At 44.6% G+C, this 25,248-nt stretch overlaps 2 protein-coding genes and 1 long non-coding RNA gene across 3 annotated transcripts in view; all 3 read right to left on the reverse strand.

The window, feature by feature from the left end:
- The window catches only part of ints14 (integrator complex subunit 14), a 21,843-nt gene extending 10,415 nt beyond the window's left edge, over window positions 1-11,428 (reverse strand). The window contains exons 1-5 of the mRNA XM_042331560.1: window positions 11,328-11,428; window positions 6,679-6,925; window positions 5,425-5,532; window positions 1,831-1,986; window positions 865-983 (exon numbers count right to left, since the gene is read on the reverse strand). Coding sequence (XP_042187494.1) covers window positions 865-983; window positions 1,831-1,986; window positions 5,425-5,532; window positions 6,679-6,903 — 608 coding nt within the window. The 5' untranslated portion in view covers window positions 6,904-6,925; window positions 11,328-11,428. The remainder of the gene's footprint in view (window positions 1-864; window positions 984-1,830; window positions 1,987-5,424; window positions 5,533-6,678; window positions 6,926-11,327) is intronic.
- A 1,330-nt stretch (window positions 11,429-12,758) lies between these two features.
- Window positions 12,759-16,421, reverse strand: LOC121839302. Its single transcript, XR_006078902.1, has 3 exons — window positions 15,176-16,421; window positions 15,107-15,143; window positions 12,759-15,059 (listed from the first exon to the last, which is right to left on the reverse strand). It is a non-coding gene; the product is annotated as an uncharacterized LOC121839302 (long non-coding RNA).
- A 186-nt stretch (window positions 16,422-16,607) lies between these two features.
- dennd4a (DENN/MADD domain containing 4A) overlaps window positions 16,608-25,248 on the reverse strand; it is a 104,877-nt gene continuing 96,236 nt past the window's right edge. Inside the window, 5 exon segments of the mRNA XM_042327602.1 lie at window positions 16,608-16,775; window positions 16,778-16,855; window positions 17,956-18,020; window positions 20,254-20,428; window positions 22,323-22,443. Coding sequence (XP_042183536.1) covers window positions 16,720-16,775; window positions 16,778-16,855; window positions 17,956-18,020; window positions 20,254-20,428; window positions 22,323-22,443 — 495 coding nt within the window. The 3' untranslated portion in view covers window positions 16,608-16,719.

The raw sequence follows: 25,248 nt of genomic DNA on the forward strand, positions 1-25,248 counted from the left end.
TCTCCATCTTAACCTGACAGATTATTAATGGGGATGTGGTGGATAGATCTCTCTCCATCTTAACCTGACAGATTATTAATGGGGATGTGGTGGATAGATCTCTCTCTCCATCTTAACCTGACAGATTATTAATGGGGATGTGGTGGATAGATCTCTCTCTCCATCTTAACCTGACAGATTATTAATGGGGATGTGGTGGATAGATCTCTCTCTCTCTCCATCTTAACCTGACAGATTATTAATGGGGATGTGGTGGATAGATCTCTCTCTCTCTCCATCTTAACCTGACAGATTATTAATGGGGATGTGGTGGATAGATCTCTCTCTCCATCTTAACCTGACAGATTATTAATGGGGATGTGGTGGATAGATCTCTCTCTCCATCTTAACCTGACAGATTATTAATGGGGATGTGGTGGATAGATCTCTCTCTCTCCATCTTAACCTGACAGATTATTAATGGGGATGTGGTGGATAGATCTCTCTCTCCATCTTAACCTGACAGATTATTAATGGGGATGTTTTTATTATGCTAATTAGATTTCCGCGGGGGCACGGACATCGACTCTAGTTAAGAATCCATGTTCCCACAGAAACTGACTCAATGGAATGAATGCCCCGGCCTTTCCATCTTCAGTCAGCTGTACGTTCCACAAACCCTTTTTTTGGGGACTGTTATTTCATGACGATCTTCATCTATAACAGTCGGTTACACAGTTACACAGTAATTGTGCCAACCAAAGACCTAGCTAGGTCCCAGAGGAAGGCCAGGCGCTTGTGTTGTTTCCACTCGTTCAGATTTAGCTTCCACCCTGAGAAGTAACATGCAGAGTTTGACGGAAGGTTCTGGGTTGACATACGCACCCGAACATGGACTGGACACTCTTCAGACAGAGCTGGCCTTCCATAGTGAAGATCTGTCCGTCTCCTCCGTTCAGCTGGAGCAGCTGCTCCAGGTTATGCATCGTGTCTGTCATCTGTAACTATAGAACAACAGGGGATATAGTGGAGAGTCCAGTGGTCTGGTAGCGAACAGAACATCAGGTAGAATCAGCGAGCAAGCGATAAGCATTAGAGGCTAACACCATTTTTTTAAAGACACATTTGCAGCTTGCTAAGACCAACTAACTACACCCACTAACTACACCCACTAACTACACCCACTAACAACACCCACTAACAACACCCACTAACTACACCCACTAACTACACCCACTAACTACACCCACTAACTACACCCACTAACTACACCCACTAACTACACCCACTAACTACACCCACTAACTACACCCACTAACTACACCCACTAACTACACAAATAATATAGAAAAAATTGATTTATATTAAGATGCAAAGTGGAAAGCTGCGTCATTCTTGTTTGGAACAATCTGTTGACTGCGTGCTGATTGGTCAATAGGTGCAGAGTGAATCTGGAGGAACTGCCTGGTTGAGTGACAGGGGGCGGGGCTTGCTGTGTGTGGGATTGGGATTGGCCAAAAGAGATGGAGAGAGAACTCCCTCAACTTGACCAATCAACCTAAATGTTTTGTTTTTTTCTAAACTAGCGTTACAGACAGACAGCGATATGGATATTGCCAATATCAAGACCTCAATTTTGATAAAAATCGAATTAACCGTGCAGCCCTGTCAGTCACCTTGCCAACACACAGTAGCAGATAGTTGTTTAATAGTGCTTGTTGTCTAAGATGTACAGGAGCAACACTAGCCCCTATATCTAGCTACTGTCGTCTACTAACCTTACAAATAAACAACCAGCTGTGATCAGGTCTATAAGGACAATCAGTAGCTATTCAGAGTATGCTGTCGTACCTCCTCTGCGTTAGCGATGCACATGACGAACAGCTTGGCAGGGAAAGGGAAGGGCAGGGGGAACTTCTTATCCTCCGGTCGTCCTTTCAGAGTCTGTAGGGAGTGTCTCAGAGAGCCTTTACCGATCCCCAGAGAGCCGTCTGTTACCAACACCACCTGTAGGCCACCAGATCAATAATCAATGTAATAGTCTGTAGGGAGTGTCTCAGAGAGCCTTTACCGATCCCCAGAGAGCCGTCTGTTACCAACACCACCTGTAGGCCACCAGATCAATAATCAATGTAATAGTCTGTAGGGAGTGTCTCAGAGAGCCTTTACCGATCCCCAGAGAGCCGTCTGTTACCAACACCACCTGTAGGCCACCAGATCAATAATCAATGTAATAGTCTGTAGGGAGTGTCTCAGAGAGCCTTTACCGATCCCCAGAGACCCGTCTGTTACCAACACCACCTGTAGGCCACCAGATCAATAATATATAATCAATCTAATAGTCTGTAGGGAGTGTCTCAGAGAGCACCACCTGGTGGCCACCAGATCAATAATCAATGTAATAGTCTGTAGGGAGTGTCTCAGAGAGCCTTTACCGATCCCCAGAGACCCGTCTGTTACCAACACCACCTGTAGGCCACCAGATCAATAATATATAATCAATCTAATAGTCTGTAGGGAGTGTCTCAGAGAGCACCACCTGGTGGCCACCAGATCAATAATCAATGTAATAGTCTGTAGGGAGTGTCTCAGAGAGCCTTTACCGATCCCCAGAGAGCCGTCTGTTACCAACACCACCTGTAGGCCACCAGATCAATAATATATAATCAATGTAATAGTCTGTAGGGAGTGTCTCAGAGAGCCTTTACCGATCCCCAGAGACCCGTCTGTTACCAACACCACCTGTAGGCCACCAGATCAATAATATATAATCAATCTAATAGTCTGTAGGGAGTGTCTCAGAGAGCACCACCTGGTGGCCACCAGATCAATAATCAATGTAATAGTCTGTAGGGAGTGTCTCAGAGAGCCTTTACCGATCCCCAGAGAGCCATCTGTTACCAACACCACCTGTAGGCCACCAGATCAATAATCAATGTAATAGTCTGTAGGGAGTGTCTCAGAGAGCCTTTACCGATCCCCAGAGAGCCGTCTGTTACCAACACCACCTGTAGGCCACCAGATCAATAATCAATGTAATAGTCTGTAGGGAGTGTCTCAGAGAGCACCACCTGGTGGCCACCAGATCAATAATCAATAATCAATGTAATAGTGTGTAGGGAGTGTCTCAGAGAGCCCCACCTGGTGGCCATGAGGAAAACTGCAGCCATATTCACCAACATTCACCTGCATTTAACATTTTAGCAATTTATCAGACGCTCTTATCCAGAGTGACTTACAGTCAGCACATTCATCTGCAGATAGCTAGGTGGACCAGTCATAGTCAGTACATTCATCTTCAGATAGCTAGGTGGGACAACCTCATGTCATAGTCAGTACATTCATCTTCAGATAGCTAGGTGAGACAACCACATATCACAGTCATAGTCAGTACATTCATCTTCAGATAGCTAGGTGAGACAACCACATATCACAGTCATAGTCAGTACATTCATCTTCAGATAGCTAGGTGAGACAACCACATATCACAGTCATAGTCAGTACATTCATCTTCAGATAGCTAGGTGGACCAGTCATAGTCAGTACATTCATCTTCAGATAGCTAGGTGGGACAACCACATATCACAGTCATAGTCAGTACATTCATCTTCAGATAGCTAGGTGGACCAGTCATAGTCAGTACATTCATCTTCAGATAGCTAGGTGAGACAACCACATATCACAGTCATAGTCAGTACATTCATCTTCAGATAGCTAGGTGGACCAGTCATAGTCAGTACATTCATCTCCAGATAGCTAGGTGGACCAGTCATAGTCAGTACATTCATCTTCAGATAGCTAGGTGGACCAGTCATAGTCAGTACATTCATCTCCAGATAGCTAGGTGGACCAGTCATAGTCAGTACATTCATCTCCAGATAGCTAGGTGGACCAGTCATAGTCAGTACATTCATCTCCAGGTAGCTAGGTGGACCAGTCATAGTCAGTACATTCATCTCCAGATAGCTAGGTGAGACAACCACATGTCAGAGTAAGTCAGTGCTGTCAGGAAACATCAAGGTCAGGGGTCACTGAGACCAGAAAAATCTAGGGTTATCTAGATAAATGAACCAGGGTGTTACAACTCCTAGGTGTATGTCTCCCTGTAAACCATGGGGTCAATAATGAGTTCAGCAATGTATTTAGTAAACGTAGACAATTATTTGACGATGAACATTGGGAGACGTAAAAATTAATTTCGTTGATAATTAATTTGATTAATTGGTTTGATAAGAGCACCTGTGTGGGACAGGTGTGGCCCAACTCCTGCTGTTTACTACCTGGATAGAGTATGGTACCATCATGGTTTGATATAGTACCTGTGTGGTACCACCATGGTTTGATATAGTACCTGTGTGGTACCACCATGGTTTGATATAGTACCTGTGTGGTACCATCATGGTTTGATATAGTACCTGTGTGGGACAGGCGTGGTTTGATATAGTACCTGTGTGGTACCATCATGGTTTGATATAGTACCTGTGTGGTACCATCATGGTTTGATATAGTACCTGTGTGGGACCATCATGGTTTGATATAGTACCTGTGTGGTACCATCATGGTTTGATATAGTACCTGTGTGGTACCATCATGGTTTGATATAGTACCTGTGTGGTACCATCATGGTTTGATATAGTACCTGTGTGGTACCACCATGGTTTGATATAGTACCTGTGTGGTACCACCATGGTTTGATATAGTACCTGTGTTGGACCATCATGGTTTGATATAGTACCTGTGTGGTACCATCATGGTTTGATATAGTACCTGTGTGGTACCACCATGGTTTGATATAGTACCTGTGTGGTACCACCATGGTTTGATATAGTACCTGTGTGGTACCACCATGGTTTGATATAGTACCTGTGTGGTACCACCATGGTTTGATATAGTACCTGTGTTGGACCATCATGGTTTGATATAGTACCTGTGTGTGGTACCATCATGGTTTGATATAGTACCTGTGTGGTACCACCATGGTTTGATATAGTACCTGTGTGGTACCATCATGGTTTGATATAGTACCTGTGTGGTACCATCATGGTTTGATATAGTACCTGTGTGTGGTACCATCATGGTTTGATATAGTACCTGTGTGGGACCATCATGGTTTGATATAGTACCTGTGTGGTACCACCATGGTTTGATATAGTACCTGTATGGTACCATCATGGTTTGATATAGTACCTGTGTGTGGTACCATCATGGTTTGATATAGTACCTGTGTGGTACCACCATGGTTTGATATAGTACCTGTGTGGTACCAGCATGGTTTGATATAGTACCTGTGTGGTACCATCATGGTTTGATATAGTACCTGTGTGGTACCATCATGGTTTGATATAGTACCTGTGTGGTACCATCATGGTTTGATATAGTACCTGTGTGGTACCATCATGGTTTGATATAGTACCTGTGTGGTACCATCATGGTTTGATATAGTACCTGTGTGGGACAGGCGTGGCCCCACTCCTGCTGCACCACGTTGCTGACTCCGTGTAAAGCTGACTCCAGACACGTCTTGTCATAGTCCTCCAGGTTGTTCAGGGCTTCCTGCACAGCAGAGCAGAGGAGCGTTACCTTGGCTGCATTACCCTGGCTGCACAGAACATTACCCTGGCTGCATTACCCTGGCTGCACAGAACATTACCCTGGCTGCACAGAACATTACCCTGGCTGCATTACCCTGGCTGCACAGAACATTACCCTGGCTGCATTAACCTGGCTGCACAGAACATTACCCCGGATGCATTACCCTGGATGCACAGAACATTACCCTGGCTGCACAGAACATTACCCTGGATGCATTACCCTGGATGCACAGAACATTACCCTGGCTGCACAGATCATTATCCTGGCTGCACAGAACATTACTCTGGCTGCACAGAACATTACCCTGGCTGCATTACCCTGGCTGTACAGAACATTACCCTGGCTGCATTACCCTGACTGCACAGAACATTACCCTGGCTGCACGGAACATTACCCTGGCTGCATTACCCTGGCTGTACAGAACATTACCCTGGCTGCATTACCCTGACTGCACAGAACATTACCCCGGATGCATTACCCTGGCTGCACAGAACATTACCCTGGCTGCACAGAACATTACACTGGCTGCACACTTCATCAGATCTGAAACATTGGAGACAGGCATAACCAATGTCTAAGATGTATCTAGCCAATCAGAGAACAAGTAGAGCTATTACCACATTGCCTCCAATCCCTGGTGTTAGCCAGACCTGTGTACCTGTAGGGTGTTGTAGTCCCTGGTGTTAGCCAGACCTGTGTACCTGTAGGGTGTTGTAGTCCCTGGTGTTAGCCAGACCTGTAGGGTGTTGTAGTCCCTGGTGTTAGCCAGACCTGTGTACCTGTAGTGTGTTGTAGTCCCTGGTGTTAGCCAGACCTGTGTACCTGTAGGGTGTTGTAGTCCCTGGTGTTAGCCAGACCTGTGTACCTGCAGGGTGTGGTAGTCCCTGGTGTTAGCCTGACCTGTAGGGTGTTGTAGTCCCTGGTGTTAGCCAGACCTGTGTACCTGTAGGGTGTTGTAGTCCCTGGTGTTAGCCAGACCTGTGTACCTGTAGGGTGTTGTAGTCCCTGGTGTTAGCCAGACCTGTGTACCTGCAGGGTGTGGTAGTCCCTAGTGTTAGCCTGACCTGTAGGGTGTTGTAGTCCCTGGTGTTAGCCAGACCTGTGTACCTGTAGGGTGTTGTAGTCCCTGGTGAAAGGCACCAGTAGCTCCCACAGGGAAGAGAAGGCCACTAGAGAAGTGAACTCCAGTCTGTAGTTGTTAGCCATGTGCTCAAACAGCATGGTGAGTCCGGCCACAGCTAGGTTCTTCCTCTGCAACTCCTCGGAACACTGCTCCAGAGAGACCGGCCGCGTCATGGACAAAGACGCGTCCATCAGGACCACCGTCGGCATGATGACGGTGATGTGGTTTCCACTAAAGCAGAATGAGTTTAAAAATGAAACATCCACAGTCTCTCTGGATGTGTGAATACAACACAGTCTACAATGGAAACCACAACACTGCCTCTGGAAAATATGGAAACCACAACACTGCCTCTGGAAAATATGGAAACCACAACACTGCCTCTGGAAAATATGGAAACCACAACACTGCCTCTGGAAAATATGGAAACCACAACACTGCCTCTGGAAAATATGGAAACCACAACACTGCCTCTGGAAAATATGGAAACCACAACACTGCCTCTGGAAAATATGGAAACCACAACACTGCCTCTGGAAAATATGGAAACCACAACACTGCCTCTGGAAAATATGGAAACCACAACACTGCCTCTGGAAAATATGGAAACCACAACACTGCCTCTGGAAAATATGGAAACCACAACACTGCCTCTGGAAAATATGGAAACCACAACACTGCCTCTGGAAAATATGGAAACCACAACACTGCCTCTGGAAAATATGGAAACCACAACACTGCCTCTGGAAAATATGGAAACCACAACACTGCCTCTGGAAAATATGGAAACCACAACACTGCGGAGTGATCTTTGGGGGATTTTAGTTTTTGGTCAAAAGAGGGTGTAAAATTACCAGGAATTCAAAAATAAAATAAAAAAAATGTTTTGAAAAATGAAATAAAAACCACAAGACAGATTCCAGAACAAGACCGGAGCAAAACAAGTCCGAGTCAAGACCAAACAGGAGGGGGGATTGGTGGGCGGCAGAGACAGAGTCAAGACCAAAAACAATGCTAGTCCAACTCAACACCAGAACAATGCTGGTCCAGCTCAACACCAGAACAATGCTGGTCCAACTCAGGACCAGAACATTGCTAGTCCAACTCAGGACCAGAACATTGCTAGTCCAACTCAGGACCAGAACATTGCTAGTCCATCTCAGGACCAGAACATTGCTAGTCCAACTCAACACCAGAACAATGCTAGTCCAACTCAACACCAGAACATTGCTAGTCCAACTCAACACCAGAACAATGCTAGTCCAACTCAAGACCAGAACAATGCTAGTCCAGCTCAACACCAGAACAATGCTAGTCCAGCTCAACACCAGAACAATGCTAGTCCAACTCAACACCAGAACAACGCTGGTCCAACTCAACACCAGAACAATGCTAGTCCAACTCAACACCAGAACAATGCTGGTCCAACTCAACACCAGAACAACGCTGGTCCAACTCAACACCAGAACAACGCTGGTCCAACTCAACACCAGAACAATGCTAGTCCAACTCAACACCAGAACAACGCTGGTCCAACTCAACACCAGAACAATGCTAGTCCAACTCAACACCAGAACAATACTAGTCCAACTCAACACCAGAACAACGCTGGTCCAACTCAACACCAGAACAATGCTGGTCCAACTCAACACCAGAACAATACTAGTCCAACTCAACACCAGAACAACGCTGGTCCAACTCAACACCAGAACAATGCTGGTCCAACTCAACACCAGAACAACGCTGGTCCAACTCAACACCAGAACAATGCTGGTCCAACTCAACACCAGAACAATACTAGTCCAACTCAACACCAGAACAACGCTGGTCCAACTCAACACCAGAACAATGCTGGTCCAGCTCAACACCATAATAAAAGTTCTAAATGTCCAGTGTTTCTGTTTATATTTCAGAACAACATCAGAATGCATTCTAAAGAGACTCTCCACAAATGATCACTAACGATCAATCAAACTAACTATCAAACGGTCCTCTAAATAAATAGATAGAAATACAAAACGTCTTCCAACTTTTGTCAGTCTCCACTTACTCTCTCTTACTAACTAACTGTGAGTGCGCTACTTTCAAACTATTTCCCCCACTCCTCCCTACTAGCGGACAACGAGCGCGATAAGGTTTGAGGATATTATTCAACAAAACTAAAAAGGACAGTAATGTTAGGTGTAAAATGGAAAGCCCAGGTTTCAATAGGTGATAATTAATGTATTATGAAAGGAGTGTGGATATCGGACCTGGCCAAGAGGTTTCATGCACTGACTGAATGGGACCTGATAATTAGAATGGTTTTACTCCGCTGGTCTAGGGGAAGAATTTTTGTCCGAGAACGAGCGAGTCAAGACCGAATAAAAATGGATTTGACATCGAGCTACAGACTACAACACTGCTGCTGCAGGGCATCAATTCCAACGTCTATTCCACATTGGTTCAACGTAATGTCATTGAAACGACGTGGAAACAACGTTGATTCAACCAGTGTGCGCACAGTGGGTAAAGACATGTGATCGTGTCTCAATGTAATGAAGGTATGAAATTATTGTTATTTTCAAATACATTTTGGGGCTTAGTTGTGGTCAAGTTGCAGTGTACAATTGTTATAATCATGTTCTGGCCTGCAGCTGAATCTAACTAGTTGCCTACCCCTGGAATATATTATATAAATTGTGTGTTGCAGCACGGACACTATTGAGAACAGAACAGAATGAAACATATGGGACTGCTACCACAAACTGTACAGAATACCTTAATGTTACTCCCAGAATTATTGACAATGTTGGGATCTCATTCCTTCAATCATTCATTTTCATCCAGTGGAGGATGTCTTTTTTTAATGTTAAACTTTTAACTTTTATTAAATTCATCGAGGACCATCCTCCTCAATGAATTTCATAAAAATTTAAAGTTTAACATTAAAAAAATACATCCTTTTTAGATAAAACTATACTAAATATATTATTGTCACCAAATCATTGGTTAAAACACTCTGTTTTGCAATGAAGGTCTACAGTAGCCTCAACAGCACTCTGTAGGGTAGCACCATGGTGTAGCCGGAGGACAGCTAGCTTCCGTCCTCCTCTGGGTACATTGTCTTCAATACAAAACCCAGGAGATTCATGGTTCTCACCCCCTTCCATCGACTTACACAGTAATTATGACAACACACTATCAGAGCTCTTGCAGCATGAACTGACATGTTGTCCACCCAATCAAAGGATCAGAGAATGAATCTAGTACTGAAAGCACAAGCTTCAGCTAGCTATCACTGCAGTGCATAAAATGGGGCCCACCGGTGTAACTGCTAAACTGCTTTCTGACTGCACTGCATGATTGTAGCAGGTTTACTAACACGTTAGTGTTGACTAGGACGTGACAATGTTGTAGGTTGTGTGTAGAGGTTAGAGGTCATGATATGAAGGTTTTGCTTGATGTGAAGGTTTGGCTTGGAAAGGTATTTTCACCTGGTCACAGACAGCTGATGGGTTGTGCACTGAAGTCCACAAGCGAAGGGAAAAGGTGAGAGGAGGAGAGAGAGTAGATAGTAGCGAGAAGGAATTATATATACAAGAAGGAAAGTGATTATGCTGTTTTTATGCGGTTGCTATGAAAGTGAGGGGTGTATTCATTCTGCCAATTCTGTTGAAAAACATTTCTTAAACAGAAGCAAACGTAACGACACGGGGATAAACATACCTGAATGTGTCCAATAGAAACTCTCATTTGCAACTGTTGGACTAATGATTATACCCTAGATCAGCTAGAAGCAGGCCAGAGGTGATACTGTTGGACTAATGATTATACCCTAGATCAGCTAGATGCAGGCCAGAGGTGATACTGTTGGACTAATGATTATACCCTAGATCAGCTAGATGCAGGCCAGAGGTGATACTGTTGGACTAATGATTATACCCTAGATCAGCTAGATGCAGGCCAGAGGTGATACTGTTGGACTAATGATTATACCCTAGATCAGCTAGATGCAGGCCAGAGGTGATACTGTTGGACTAATGATTATACCCTAGATCAGCTAGAAGCAGGCCAGAGGTGATACTGTTGGACTAATGATTATACCCTAGATCAGCTAGATGCAGGCCAGAGGGTACAAGGAGATATTGAATGTGTCTCCGTCTGTCACCTTGATTACTCAACATCCTCTCGACCTGTGTGCACCTACTAGGTTGTAGCAACTCATGATGGGTACAGGGAACATTCTAGTATCATGTAGTAACCTAAACCTATCGATGATAACAATGAGCTGGGTGAATGGAATATGAATGACAGTCATCCAATATGCTGTAATAGAAATAAGGCAATGCTCATAAAAAAATAAAATAAACGAATTCTCCCTCATTTTAAACTCCACCGACCGCCACTGTCTGTCATCCCAGGTTGAGAAACAAGTAGCCCAGCTAAACGTGTCAGGCCGGCTATCTTTCCGGTCCTTTCAATACTGCTAGCTAACGAATCATGGCAGGATGATAGCTAGCTTTGAAATGAACCTTTATTTGAGGACAGAGTTTAGCTTGCAAATAAATAGTATAGATAGAACTATGCATTATGCCGAGCAGATATTTAAAAAGTTATATAATGAAAACGACAAAAACAGAAAGATTCATACCCATCAACGTAGAAATCTTCTCGATGGATTTGTACTGTTCACTATTATGTCCGGGCGGAAGCATTCCTTTCCCCCATTAGTTCCTAGGGCGAGAAGCACATCGAGACATTCCAGATTAGAAAACAGACGATGAGGTTCTGACAGCCACTGACGAGACAATAAATTCAACCATTATATCAATGAACAGATTAAATCAAATTATTTCATTTAAATATGAACTATAGAACAAAATGTATTCTTCTTTGAATGACCAAATTTCCATTCCGATACATCTTCATTTTTCTATTTCTCACAGCTCTGTCATATCTCCTAAATTAAATATATTTTTAATAGGGGCATATTTGAGAAAAGTATAAATTAACTAACCATTCATCTATAAATGCATCTTATCTGTCCTCAGGTATTACATAAGGTATATTCTGATCCACGGTGAAGACCTCTCTCGCGTTGCGTCCTCGGGGTGATACTGCCATGAGCGATGCGCCGCCTGCGAGAACCTCCCCACCATCCACCGTATGTGTGGCGCACCCCAAGAGTGAAGAAATTACACCCCTCATCTGGTACCAAACACACTTTCATGGCAGGTAGGACAGCGCTGTACTTATAGATATCTTGATATACTTTTTAGGACCTTTGTGAGTAATTTATTACATGTTTATGTTAACATATTGATGATAGATTTGTGATATTATGCATGATAACAACAACAAAAATTCGAAAATGATACCGAATATAAATAAATATATAGATATATTGAACAAAAAATGTATCTCAACAGGTAAAGTGTTGGTCCCATGTTTCATGAGCTGAAATAAAAGATCCCAGAAATGTCAGCCCAGGACCTCCACATCTGGTTTCTTCAAATGCAGACAAGCCACCCGGACAGTTGATGTAACTGTGGGTTTGCACAACCGAAGAATTTCTGAAGAAACCGTCAGAAACCATCTCCGGGAAGCTCATTTGCGTGCTCGTGGCGAGATCCTGAGGCTCATTGTCGTGCCATTCATCCACCGCAACCACCTCATGTATCAGCATGATAATGCACAACACTATGTTGCAAATAGTGGTCACACCAGATACTGACTGTTTTCCTGATCCACGACCCGACACTTTTCTTATTTTTTAAAAGTATTTGTGACCAACAGATGCATATCTGTATTCCAAGTCATGTGAAATCTATAGATTAAGGGCCTAATGAATTTATATCAATTGACTGATTTTCTTAAATGAACTATAACTCAGTAAAATATTTGAAATTGTTGCATGTTGGGTTCATATGTTTGTTCATTGTAGAATCACTTTTTTTTTTTTTTAATTGTCTGTGTATCCCAGATGGAATATACACTGTGATATAGAATACACAATGTTTATACAAAATGGATCTGTGAACCAGGATGTTTCTCCTGAATCAGACAAACCAGAAACAAATGTTTATTATTCTGGTGGTTTATTCAGAATTTAAAACAATCTGTAGATCCAGTCAGGCAGATTCCATGAAAACAAAATCTTACAAATTAGTATTAAACTGTGGTAAAAATGATACATATTATATATTCAAAAGACATAACAGTGCTTCAACGGTGTAAACAACAACATATTGATATCTATAGTGATGATATGGTGATATCATGGTCAATGTGTATAGTAGTTACATACAGGGCCCTCCAACCCTGTTCCTGGAGAGATACTGTCCTGGAGGTGGAGTTAAAACCTACAGGACAATATCTCTCCAGGAACAGGGTTGGAGTGTAAACCTACAGGGTTGGAGACCCCTGGTACAGAGTTATGTAATGGCCACATACCAAAGTACACCTTTTATACACAAAGCTTTCACTCATACTGTGACATCAAGCATAACAAGGAGAGATTTAAAACAAAATCAATTCATATTTCTTCCAAAAGGGTAAATAGTAGATAGAAAAATTGATAGAAAATATTTTAAACTGATCTCCTTTTCTGACGTACCCACGCCAAATTATGCCTGCTGGGTCTCAACTTTAATTCCAACTGTAAAGCTGTGAAACACCACCGTATCATTTAGAAACTAGTGGGTATTTTATGATTAGTATTCAAATATTTATCAGACAAAGTCATTATTGAAGCGCTCTATGCAATCCGTATCACTGAAGTACAACGGTACGGCTTGATTTAAATTTAAGGGCAATGTTCCCGCGTTATAGCGGAGACTGCATTTACCGTAAACACTGCAGATGTCGTCTCCATCTGAAATTACCTTTACATTTCTACCGCACAGTCTGTAACGTTTCAGCCATCCAGGATGAATAGAGAGCTATACGTCTGGTTGTAATGATGAGTGAAATGACGTTCATATATAATATCACAGTACTTTTCCTTGGCAGTAAACAGGCAGGGGTTTTCTACTTACTTTTAACAGTCTGGTAAAACAAGACATTTGTTGAATCATCCTCAACCTAAAGCCTAAAGCTAGTCAACTGTAAACTGTCATCAAGTGCTGTGTTTGTTTTACGTGCTCTTTAGGAAGGAATGTAAAGGAATCATTCTAAATTAGAACCATTCTGTTGTGGAATGATGTCGGAACCCTTCTCCCTAAAGCCAGTTCATTCACAATATACAAAAGTTCCATTTTTTTGGGGGGGTGATATTGTGACAGTTTCAAAACCCAGTCAGAAGAATACAGACACCTTGACATGTGACACAGCTCTTCTATCTTCTATCCTAACAGTGGACTATGGATCACGGTCAGGAGTAGTCCACTATAGCCTCCTGGGTGACATAGCGTTCTATGGTACTGCCTCTCAGTGCTAGAGACGTCACTACAGACCCGGGTTCAATCCCAGGCTGTATCACATTTACTCTGTACAACTATACAGAGAAACAGAACAGCTCCATACATTTATTTACAAAAAGTAATGCGTATGTGTGTTGATGAAAGAATTAGAAAACACGTCTTAATCCACACATTCTGCATTTGTGATGTCAATATAATAACAATGACCTTATAAAAGAGTATTGCTTTAGTAATTAATGAAAACATATCAACAAATCATATTAACAATGTTCCTTTTATATTTGGGGCGGCTCAGTTGTTTTGGTTGTTCCAATGTATTTCTTTGATACAAAAGGATTCATAAATAAACACTCCTGTGAAAGTTACAGGAGAAAAGTCTCATCACTATGGTAATACAACTAAATCATACATGGTCTATGTGTATATATCATGTATGTAACATGGTCTATGTATGTTCCCGCCCAGAAAAACAAAATGGGACCGTTAGACATGGCCGCCGAATTTAAAGACGAGACTTGACTGATCTACAAACCACCTTGCATCATAAATAACTACTTAATATTATTTGTACATCAGTCAGTCACAATTTACCCATGATACCTCACGGTTTTCATGGTCTCACACTAGGCCAATGGATCCTTCATGTTATATTTGGACTGGTCCTGCCAGAGGGGAGACAAGCAGCTGAAAGTGAAAGTATGACATCATCCTCAGGAAGTGCAGGAAGTCAGGCCCCATACCTGATCATAGTATAGAGCAGGAAGTCAGGCCCCACACCTGATCATAGTATAGAGCAGGAAGTCAGGCCCCATACCTGATCATAGTATAGAGCAGGAAGTCAGGCCCCATACCTGATCATAGTATAGAGCAGGAAGTCAGGCCCCACACCTGATCATAGTATAGAGCAGGAAGTCAGGCCCCACACCTGATCATAGTATAGAGCAGGAAGTCAGGCTCCACACCTGATCATCAGGCCCTACAGTATAGAGCAGGAAGTCAGGCCCCACACCTGATCATAGTATAGAGCAGGAAGTCAGGCTCCACACCTGATCATAGTACAGGAAGTCAGGCCCCATACCTGATCATAGTATAGAGCAGGAAGTCAGGCTCCACACCTGATCATAGTATAGAGCAGGAAGTCAGGCCCCATACCTGATCATAGTATAGAGCAGGAAGTCAGGCTCCACACCTGATCATAGTATAGAGCAGGAAGTCAGGCTCCACACCTGATCATAGTATAGTAGTTGTGTTTGTATCAAAGTTCAACTGAACAACAAAAAATAAAGGTCCAAATTATTACTGTAAATTATTACTGTCATAGATAATGTAAGAGATAATGTAAGAGATAATGTAAGTTACTCTTTGGAAAGTGCTTAAAATCACGTGTGAAAGACGTCTACACCCAACAACCCTCCCATCACAACAGGAAAACAGCCCTGACTGTGGTACAGAAAACACACAAAGCTTGAAGCTCACAATACAAAACAAAAACAAAACGTTTACATACAAGTTAATCAGATACAGATTGTCTTATAATATATAGAATATATCACATGGTATATTACAAACATTTGAGTAATGTAATAATAGTGAAAATACAGAGGAATAATACATGTGATACAATGAGGTCCTATTGTGATACCATGAGGTCCTATTACCATGAGGTCCTATTGTGATACCATGAGGTCGTATTCTGATACCATGAGGTCCTATTACCATGAGGTCCTATTGTGATATCATGAGGTCCTATTGTGATACCATGAGGTCCTATTGTGATACCATGAGGTATCATGAGGTTCTACTGGGATACCATGAGATACCATGTAATAGCTATGTGGTCCCATTGTAATACCATGTCATACCGTGAATACCATGTGAGGGAGGCAGGTAGCCTAGCGGTTCAGAGCATTGGGCCATTAACCAAAAAGTCACAGATTCGAATCCCGGAGCCGACTAAAGTGAAACATCTTTCAATGTGCTCTTGAGCAAGGCACTTAACTCTAATTGCTCCTGTAAGTGTCTCTGGATAAGAGTGCCTGCTAAATGACTGACATGTAAATGTCCTATTGTGACAGTGTGGAGCGTCTCTGAAAGCTTCTAAGATCTTTTCTGTGTATTTGTTCCACTCTACGCTTCAGTGTCTAAGTACATGTTGGGTACCAATGACTTTCCTCCCCTTGCCTGGGGTGTCAGGTGGGCTGGCCCTGAGGAGTTCACCCCAACAGAGAGGGGCCACAGAGAGAGGGGCCAGAGAGAGGGGCCACAGAGAGAGGGGTCACGGAGAGGGAGAGAGGGGCCACAGAGAGAGGGGCCAGAGAGAGGGGCCACAGAGAGAGGGGCCAGAGAGAGGGTCCACAGAGAGAGGGGCCAGAGAGAGAGGGGCCAGAGAGAGAGGAGCCACAGAGAGGGGCCAGAGAGAGGGGCCACAGAGAGAGGGGCCACGGAGAGAGAGAGAGGGGCCACGGAGAGGGATAGAGGGGCCACAGAGAGAGGGGCCACAGAGAGGGGCCACAGAGAGAGGGGCCAGAGAGAGGGTCCAGAGAGAGGGGCCACAGAGAGAGGGGCTGGTAGTAAGTGAGCAGCAGTCATGTTTTGGGAGGGATGGATAGCAGCCAGGGGGGGTCACAGAATGGGTTTCCCGAACATCCTTCTACATTCCATGACCCCTGCTCCCGGGGCCGGTCACAGTTGTGTGTCAGCTTCACTTGGCTGGGGCTGAGGCGGTCGTAAGCAACCTTGTACTCACGGTCAAACGCATCTGGAACAGAGAAGCAAGGTTAGTTTACAATCACTATTACTGATCATGATGTGGTTGTTTATACCTACTAGCTGACCATGATGGAAGAATACAGGAAGAGGAAGAGGAGAGGAAACCCCAGGAAGAGGAGCTGCTGCCTTGGCAGGAACTAATGGGGATCCATAACAAACCCCAGGAAGAGTAGCTGCTGCCTTGGCAGGAACTAATGGGGATCCATAATAAACCCCAGGAAGAGTAGCTGCTGCCTTGGCAGGAACTAATGGGGATCCATAACAAACCCCAGGAAGAGTAGCTGCTGCCTTGGCAGGAACTAATGGGGATCCATAATAAACCCCAGGAAGAGTAGCTGCTGCCTTGGCATGAACTAATGGGGATCCATAATAAACCCCAGGAAGAGTAGCTGCTGCTTTGGCAGGAACTTATGGCGATCCATAATAAACCCCAGGAAGAGTAGCTGCTGCTTTGGCAGGAACTAATGGGGATTCATAATAAACCCCAGGAAGAGTAGCTGCTGCCTGGGCAGGAACAAACGGGGATCCATAATAAACACCAGGAAGAGTAGCTGATGCCTTGGCAGGAACTAATGGGGATTCATAATAAACCCCAGGAAGAGTAGCTGCTGCCTTGGCAGGAACTAGTGGGGATCCATAATAAACCCCAGGAAGAGTAGCTGCTGCCTTGGCAGGAACTAATGGGGATTCATAACAAACCCCAGGAAGAGTAGCTGCTGCCTTGGCAGGAACTAATGGGGATCCATAATAAACCCCAGGAAGAGTAGCTGCTGCCTTGGCAGGAACTAATGGGGATCCATAATAAATAGGAGCGACAGGTGGTTAGAGTGTTGGACTAGTAACCTAAAGGTTGCAAGATTCGAATCCCTGAGCTGACAAGGTAAAAAGCTGTCATTCTGCCCCTGAACAACTCACTGTTCCCTGGTAGGCAGTCATTGGAAATAAGAGTTTGTTCTTTAACTGACATGCCTAGTTAAATAAAAGTAAATAAATACAAATATGTGACAAACGTGACATTTTTTTCATACCTACTTCTCTAGCTTCAGGGGACGAAGAAAGCAGAGCGGGAAAGATATGGTTTCAACTCACCAATATTGATGTTGCTCTTCCCCAGAGCGGTCAACGCCAGGAAGAGGAGATCTCTGTACAGACTCCTGTAGAATAGAGAGAGAATGGTTTGTGTGTAAATAGACAGACAGAGGGATAACCCGGCTCAGTCAGACAGGACGATTAAGGACAACATTTTACTACTCTTAACACCATTATCGCCGACGGCCAACGCCCACTGACGTTCGATTTTGTAAATCTATGTCCTGCTCCTTCCTGACTGTTTCTAAACATTAGTATTTGACACGGCTCAGTTGTCTGAATTTATCACAATAGCTAGTACTACCTTGAGGGGACAAGACAAATAAGGAGTTGGTAGCCAGGCGCTAATGTGTCTCTCTCCTCATTGAAGGAATAACGTCAGTGGATGAATGGGCAAAGGGTTACAGAAACTGTGGGTTACAGAAACTGTGGGTTACAGAAACTGTGGGTGGTAGAAACGGTGGGTGATAGAAACGGTGGGTGGTAGAAACTGTGGGTGGTAGAAACGGTGGGTGATAGAAACTGTGGGCGGTAGAAACTGTGGGTGGTAGAAACGGTGGGTGATAGAAACTGTGGGCGGTAGAAACTGTGGGTGGTAGAAACGGTGGGTGGTAGAAACGGTGGGTGGTAGAAACGGTGGGTGCTAGAAACGGTGGGTGGTAGAAACTGTGGGTGGTATAAACTGTGGGTGGTAGAAACTGTGGGTGGTAGAAACTGTGGGTGGTAGAAACGGTGGGTGATAGAAACGGTGGGTGGTAGAAACTGTGGGTGGTAGAAACGGTGGGTGGTAGAAACTGTGGGTGATACAATGATATAATAATATAATGGGTGATATAATTATATAATGGGTGATATAATGATATAATGATATAATGGGTGATATAATGATATAACGGGTGATATAATGATATAATGATATAATGGGTGATATAATGATATAATGATATAATGGGTGATATAATGATATAATGGGTGATATAATGATATAATGATATAATGGGCGATATAATGATATAATGATATAATGGGCGATGTAATGGTATAATGGGTGATATAATGATATAATGGGTGATATAATGATATAATGGGTGATATAATGATATAATGATATAATGGGTGATATAATGATATAATGATATAATGGGCGATATAATGATATAATGATATAATGGGCGATGTAATGGTATAATGGGTGATATAATGATATAATGGGTGATATAATGATATAATGGGTGATATAATGATATAATGCGTGATATAATGATATAATGGGTGATATAACGATATAATGATATCATGGGTGATATAATGATATAATGGGTGATATGATGATATCATCGGTGATATAATGGATGATATAATGATATAATGGGTGATATAATGATATAATGGGTGATATAATGAAATAATTATATAATGGGTGATATAATGATATAATGGGTGATATAATGATATAATTATATAATGGGTGCTATAATGATATAATGATATAATGGGTGATATAATGATATAATGGGTGATATAATGATATAATGGGTGATAACGATATCATGATATAATGGGTGATATAATGGGTGATATAATGGGTGATATAATGGGTGATATAATGATATCATGGGTGATATAACGATATCATGATATAATGGGTGATATAATGGGTGATATAATGATATAATGGGTGATATAATGATATGGTGGCAGCAGCGTCCTGGTCCTCGTCTTCCTGCGCACACAACAGATCGCACAGTACTAATAAGGTGTAACTAGACTGCATAACGTACTATCTAGTACTAATCAAATCTATAAATAAAAGTAATTCAATGTATTACACACTTCTTGTAGGAGTATCAAAAATCTGTTAATGGGGATGTCTCAACACCTCTGTTTTATAGGGACTCCATGAGAAGGACAGTTAATGGGGATGTCTCAACACCTCTGTTTTATAGGGGCTCCATGAGAAGGTGGACATTGTTCATGCAGGAATTAAACCAATCACACGCTGCAGTATTCAAACTTGTTTTTTGAATAACTGCTAAGTCACGCTTTTTAAAATGTTACAGTGCCAGGACTTCATGTGTCTGTGTAGATGTCCTTCCCCATACCTCTGTCTGTCTGTCTGTCTGTCTGTCTGTCTGTCTGTCTGTCTGTCTGTCTGTCTGTCTGTCTGTCTGTCTGTCTGTCTGTCTGTCTGTCTGTCTGTCTGTCTGTCTGTCTGTCTGTCTGTCTGTCTGTCTGTCTGTCTGTCTGTCTGTCTGTCTGTCTGTCTGTCTGTCTGTCTGTCGATGTCCTTCCCCATACCTCTGTCTGTTGAAGCCCAGCTCTGGTCCCAGCAGCTGTAGGATCTGACTCATGGGTTGGTAGACATCCCCCTTCTGGATGTTCCTCACTGCACCCTGTAGGACCTCAGAGGAGAAGAGATGGTCCTGGGGCTGGCCCTCCTCATACACCGTTCCACTGGCTGAGGGGAGAGAGACTAGAGACAGCAGGGTCACAGAGTTAGCACCTAGACAGGGACAGAGACAGGAGGGGTCAGACTCTACAGAGAGACAGGGACAGAGACAGGAGGGGTCAGACTCTACAGAGAGACAGGAGGGGTCAGACTCTACAGAGAGACAGGAGGGGTCAGACTCTACCGAGAGACAGGAGGGGTCAGACTCTACAGAGAGACAGGAGGGGTCAGACTCTACAGAGAGACAGGAGGGGTCAGACTCTACAGAGAGACAGGAGGGGTCAGACTCTACAGAGAGACAGGAGGGGTCAGACTCTACAGAGAGACAGGAGGGGTCAGACTCTACAGAGAGACAGGAGGGGTCAGACTCTACAGAGAGACAGGAGGGGTCAGACTCTACAGAGAGACAGGGACAGGACAGGGGGTTAGACTCTACAGAGAGACAGGGACAGGAGGGGTTAGAATCTACAGAGAGACAGGGACAGGAGGGGTCAGACTCTACAGAGAGACAGGAGGGGTTAGACTCTACAGAGAGACAGGGACAGGAGGGGTTAGACTCTACAGAGAGACAGGGACAGGAGGGGTCAGACTCTACAGAGAGACAGGAGGGGTCAGACTCTACAGAGAGACAGGAGGGGTCAGACTCTACAGAGAGACAGGAGGGGTCAGACTCTCTACAGAGAGACAGAGAGACAGGGACAGGAGGGGTTAGACTCTACAGAGAGACAGGGACAGGAGGGGTTAGAATCTACAGAGAGACAGGGACAGGAGGGGTCAGACTCTATAGAGAGACAGGAGGGGACTCTAGACTCTACAGAGAGACAGGGACAGGAGGGGTTAGACTCTACAGAGAGACAGGGACAGGAGGGGTCAGACTCTACAGAGAGACAGGAGGGGTTAGACTCTACAGAGACAGGGACAGAGGGGAGACAGGGACAGGAGGGGTCAGACTCTACAGAGAGACAGGAGGGGTCAGACTCTACAGAGAGACAGGAGGGGTCAGACTCTCTACAGAGAGACAGGAGAGACTAGACTCTACAGAGAGACAGGAGGGGTTAGACTCTACAGAGAGACAGGGACAGGAGTGTAAAGAACGTCTTGCATAGCGAGTACCATTTCCGCCTGATTCAGCTCAGACTGAGACTACTCAATCACATGGCTTCAGCTCAGACTGAGGGGGGCATTTACACCCATCACGCTATTGAAAAAGGCCTTCTGGGGCCTCCCGGGTGGCGTAGTGGTTAAGGGCGCTGTACTGCAGCGCCAGCTGTGCCACCAGAGACTCTGGGTTCGATCCCAGGCTCTGTTGCAGCCGGCCACGACCGGGTGGTCCGTGGGGGGCACGCACAATTGTCCTAGCGTCGTCCGGGTTAGGGAGGGCTTGGTCGGTAGGGATGTCCTTGTCTCATCGCGCACCAGCGACTCCTGTGGCGGGCCGGGCGCAGTGCGCGCTAACCAAGGTTGCCAGGTGCATGGTGTTTCCTCCGACACATTGGTGCGGCTGGCTTCCGGGTTGGCTGTGTTAAGAAGCAGTGCGGCTTGGTTGGTTGGGTTGCGTTTCAGAGAACGCATGACTTTCAACCTTCGTCTCTCCCGAGCCCGTACGGGAGTTGTAGCGATGAGACAAGCTACTAAAACAATTGGATACCATGAAATTGGGGAGAAAAAGGGCAAAAATGTTACAAAATAAAATAAAAAATTATCAACAATTCAGGCATTTTCACAGATCTGCTACAGGAACAGGAAGTAATACCCCCACTTACCATGTCTCCTATCACTGTCACAGTGATTAGACTAGAGAGAACAGGAAGTAATACCCCCACTTACCATGTCTCCTATCACTGTCACAGTGATTCAACTACACATTTACAAAGTTTGGAAAATCACTTTATAAATCCGATCCATTGTGATGACTTACAGTGTGCGTGCCAGAGCATGTATAGGGCCTGGACAGAGTCCTGGTGGAGTGACGGGTTGTCCCACAGGATGCGAACCAGGACATGTTTACTGTCCTCTGAAGACACGCTCTGGGCTGGGACCTGACAGGAGAGAGAACACAAATTACTGTCTCTTCTGTTTCAATGACAACTGCTCCGATCCGGCTTGAAGGACCATGTAAAAGACAACTCATACGCGTTCTGTAAGTCGCCCTAGGTCCAACAACAAACGCCCTAGGTCCAACAACAAACGCCCCAGGTCCAACAACAAACACCCCAGGTCCAACAACAAATGCCCTAGGTCCAACAACAAACGCCCTAGGTCCAACAACAAACGCCCCAGGTCCAACAACAAACGCCCTAGGTCCAACAACAAACGCCGTAGGTCCAACAACAAATGCCCCAGGTCCAACAAGAAATACCCTAGGAACAACAACAAACGCCCTAGGAACAACAACAAACGCCCTAGGTCCAACAACAAACGCCCCAGGAACAACAACAAACGCCCCAGGAACAACAACACCCTAGGTCCCTGTTTAAAGGGACAATGTATAAATAACGTACTTTGTAATGTACGGGTACGTTCAGTGTAGTGTAATGTACGTTCACGTTCAGTGTAGTGTAACATACGGGTACGTTCGGTGTAGTGTAATGTACGGGTACATTCAGTATAGTGTAATGTACGGGTATGTTCAGTGTAGTGTAATGTACGTTCACATTCAGTGTAGTGTAATGTACGGGTACATTCAGTATAGTGTAATGTACGGGTACATTCAGTACAGTGTAATGTACGGGTACATTCAGTGTAGTGTAATGTACGGGTACATGGCAAACCTCTTCAAGGTTAGGAGCGTTTGTCACAAACTAAGTGGTAAACTGTCACCAAATCACCCAAGAATGAGAGTTCTTTCGAACAGGACAGTACCTGTGTGTTTATTTCTCCGTCCTGGTCCACCCAGGCCGTAGGCGAGGTCAAGGATAGCAGGGTTCGGTACACGAATCGGGTTCTCGGTAGGTCCAGGTCCAAACGCCAACAGGTAAGTCCAAAACAATCCAGCTCATACACGGTAAATCCAGCCAATCTCTATGGTCTCTTTCTCTATTGTTCATAGCTCCTTCCAGCACTCTCTCTTCCTCTTCCTGGTTTTTCTTGACCCTTTATCTGTGAGTCGGCTCCACCTTCTGAGGGTTCCCCTTGCTTCTGGGACTTGTAGTTTTGGCGGTCGGCCATTTTGTGATCTGTAGTTCTGACAGGGGTGGCCATTTTAGTGATCGGGCAGAGCCCGTTTATTAGTTCTGCTCTCACATATCTGCCACTTATCACTCGACCCCCTTCTTTGCCACAGATCTCTCCCCCTAGATCCGACCCCCTAGGTCGGGCTACCACAGCAAAATATGCATGCATGCGGGATAACCCATCCACGTTTCCCATTTCCTTCCCTGCTCTGTGTTTCAAGTCAAAATGAAACGGTTGGAGACTCAAAACCACCGCATCACCCGAGCGTTCTTCTCTTTAGCCCTATGCATCCAGGTGAGTGGGGCATGGTCACTGATGAGGGTGAAGTGGCGCCCCAGCAGGTAGTACTTCAGGCTTTCTAGAGCCCACTTTACTGCCAGCGCCTCTTTCTCAACGACTGAGTAGTTGGTTTCCCGTGGTTCCAGCTTCCTGCTTAAAAACAGGATGGGGTGTTCTACCCCTTCTACCTCTTGGGATAGCACTGCTCTCAAGCCGACCTCTGAGGCATCCGTCTGAACCACAAACTCTTTCTCAAAGTCTGGTACCACCAGCACTGGGTTACAGCAGAGAGCCTCCTGTAATGTCCTAAATGCTTTGGTGGCCCTTTCATCCCATTTGACCATGTTTGGCCCTCTGGCTCTAGTCATGTCGGTAAGTGGGGGCAGCCACTGTGGCATAACTGGGGATGAACTTCTGGTAGTAACCGGTCAGCCCTAGGAAGGCTCGGACCTGCTTCTTATTTACTGGTTTCGGCCATTCTCTAATTGCCTTCACCTTCTTATGTTGGGGTTTGATTAACCTTCTTCCTACAGTGTATCCCAGATACTCTATTTCCTCTAACCCCACATAACACTTGGCAGGGTTTGCCGTGAGCCCTGCCTTTCTAAGGGCATCTAACACTGCCTGTACCCGGGGTAAGTGGGATTCCCAATCTGGGCTGTAGATCCCCACGTCATCTAAATAAGCTGCGGCGTATGCTTTATGCGGTTTTAGGACTTTGTCCATGAGCCGTTGAAAGGTGGCTGGGGCCCCGTGTAAGCCGAATGGCATGACAGTGTATTGAAACAAACCGTCAGGTGTTGCAAAGGCTGTCTTTTCTTTGGCCCTGGGGGTCAGAGGAATTTGCCAGTACCCTTTTGTCAGATCAAGGGTCGTAATGTACCGAGCATGACCAATTTTCTCCAGTAGTTCATCTACTCGGGGCATGGGGTAGGCATCAAACTTCGAGATTTCATTTACCTTCCGAAAGTCGTTACAGAACCGCAAAGACCCATCGGGCTTGGAGACCATCACAATTGGGCTAGACCACTCACTTTGTGACTCTTCGACCACCCCAGCTGTCAACATTTTCTCAGTCTCTGCTCTAATCGCGGCCCGTCGAGCCTCGGGTACCCGATATGGCCTCATACTCACTTTTCTCCCTGGTAGGGAAACGATATCATGAGCCGTAACCTCAGTTCGGCCAGGTACCTCTGAAAACACATCTCTGTTTTTCTGGATCAGGGTCTTTACTTCCTGTACTTGCGCTGGGGACAGAGTGGGTGAAATATTTACTTCGGCTGTCTCCTGAATGTGTGTGGGGTATGTGACCATTAGTGTTTCTCTCTCTCTCCATGCTTTTAACAGGTTTATGTGATAAATCTGTTCCTGGGGCCGTCGATCTGGCTGTC

This window comes from Oncorhynchus tshawytscha, linkage group LG01 (genome assembly GCF_018296145.1).
Source record: "Oncorhynchus tshawytscha isolate Ot180627B linkage group LG01, Otsh_v2.0, whole genome shotgun sequence".
NCBI lineage: Eukaryota > Metazoa > Chordata > Actinopteri > Salmoniformes > Salmonidae > Oncorhynchus > Oncorhynchus tshawytscha.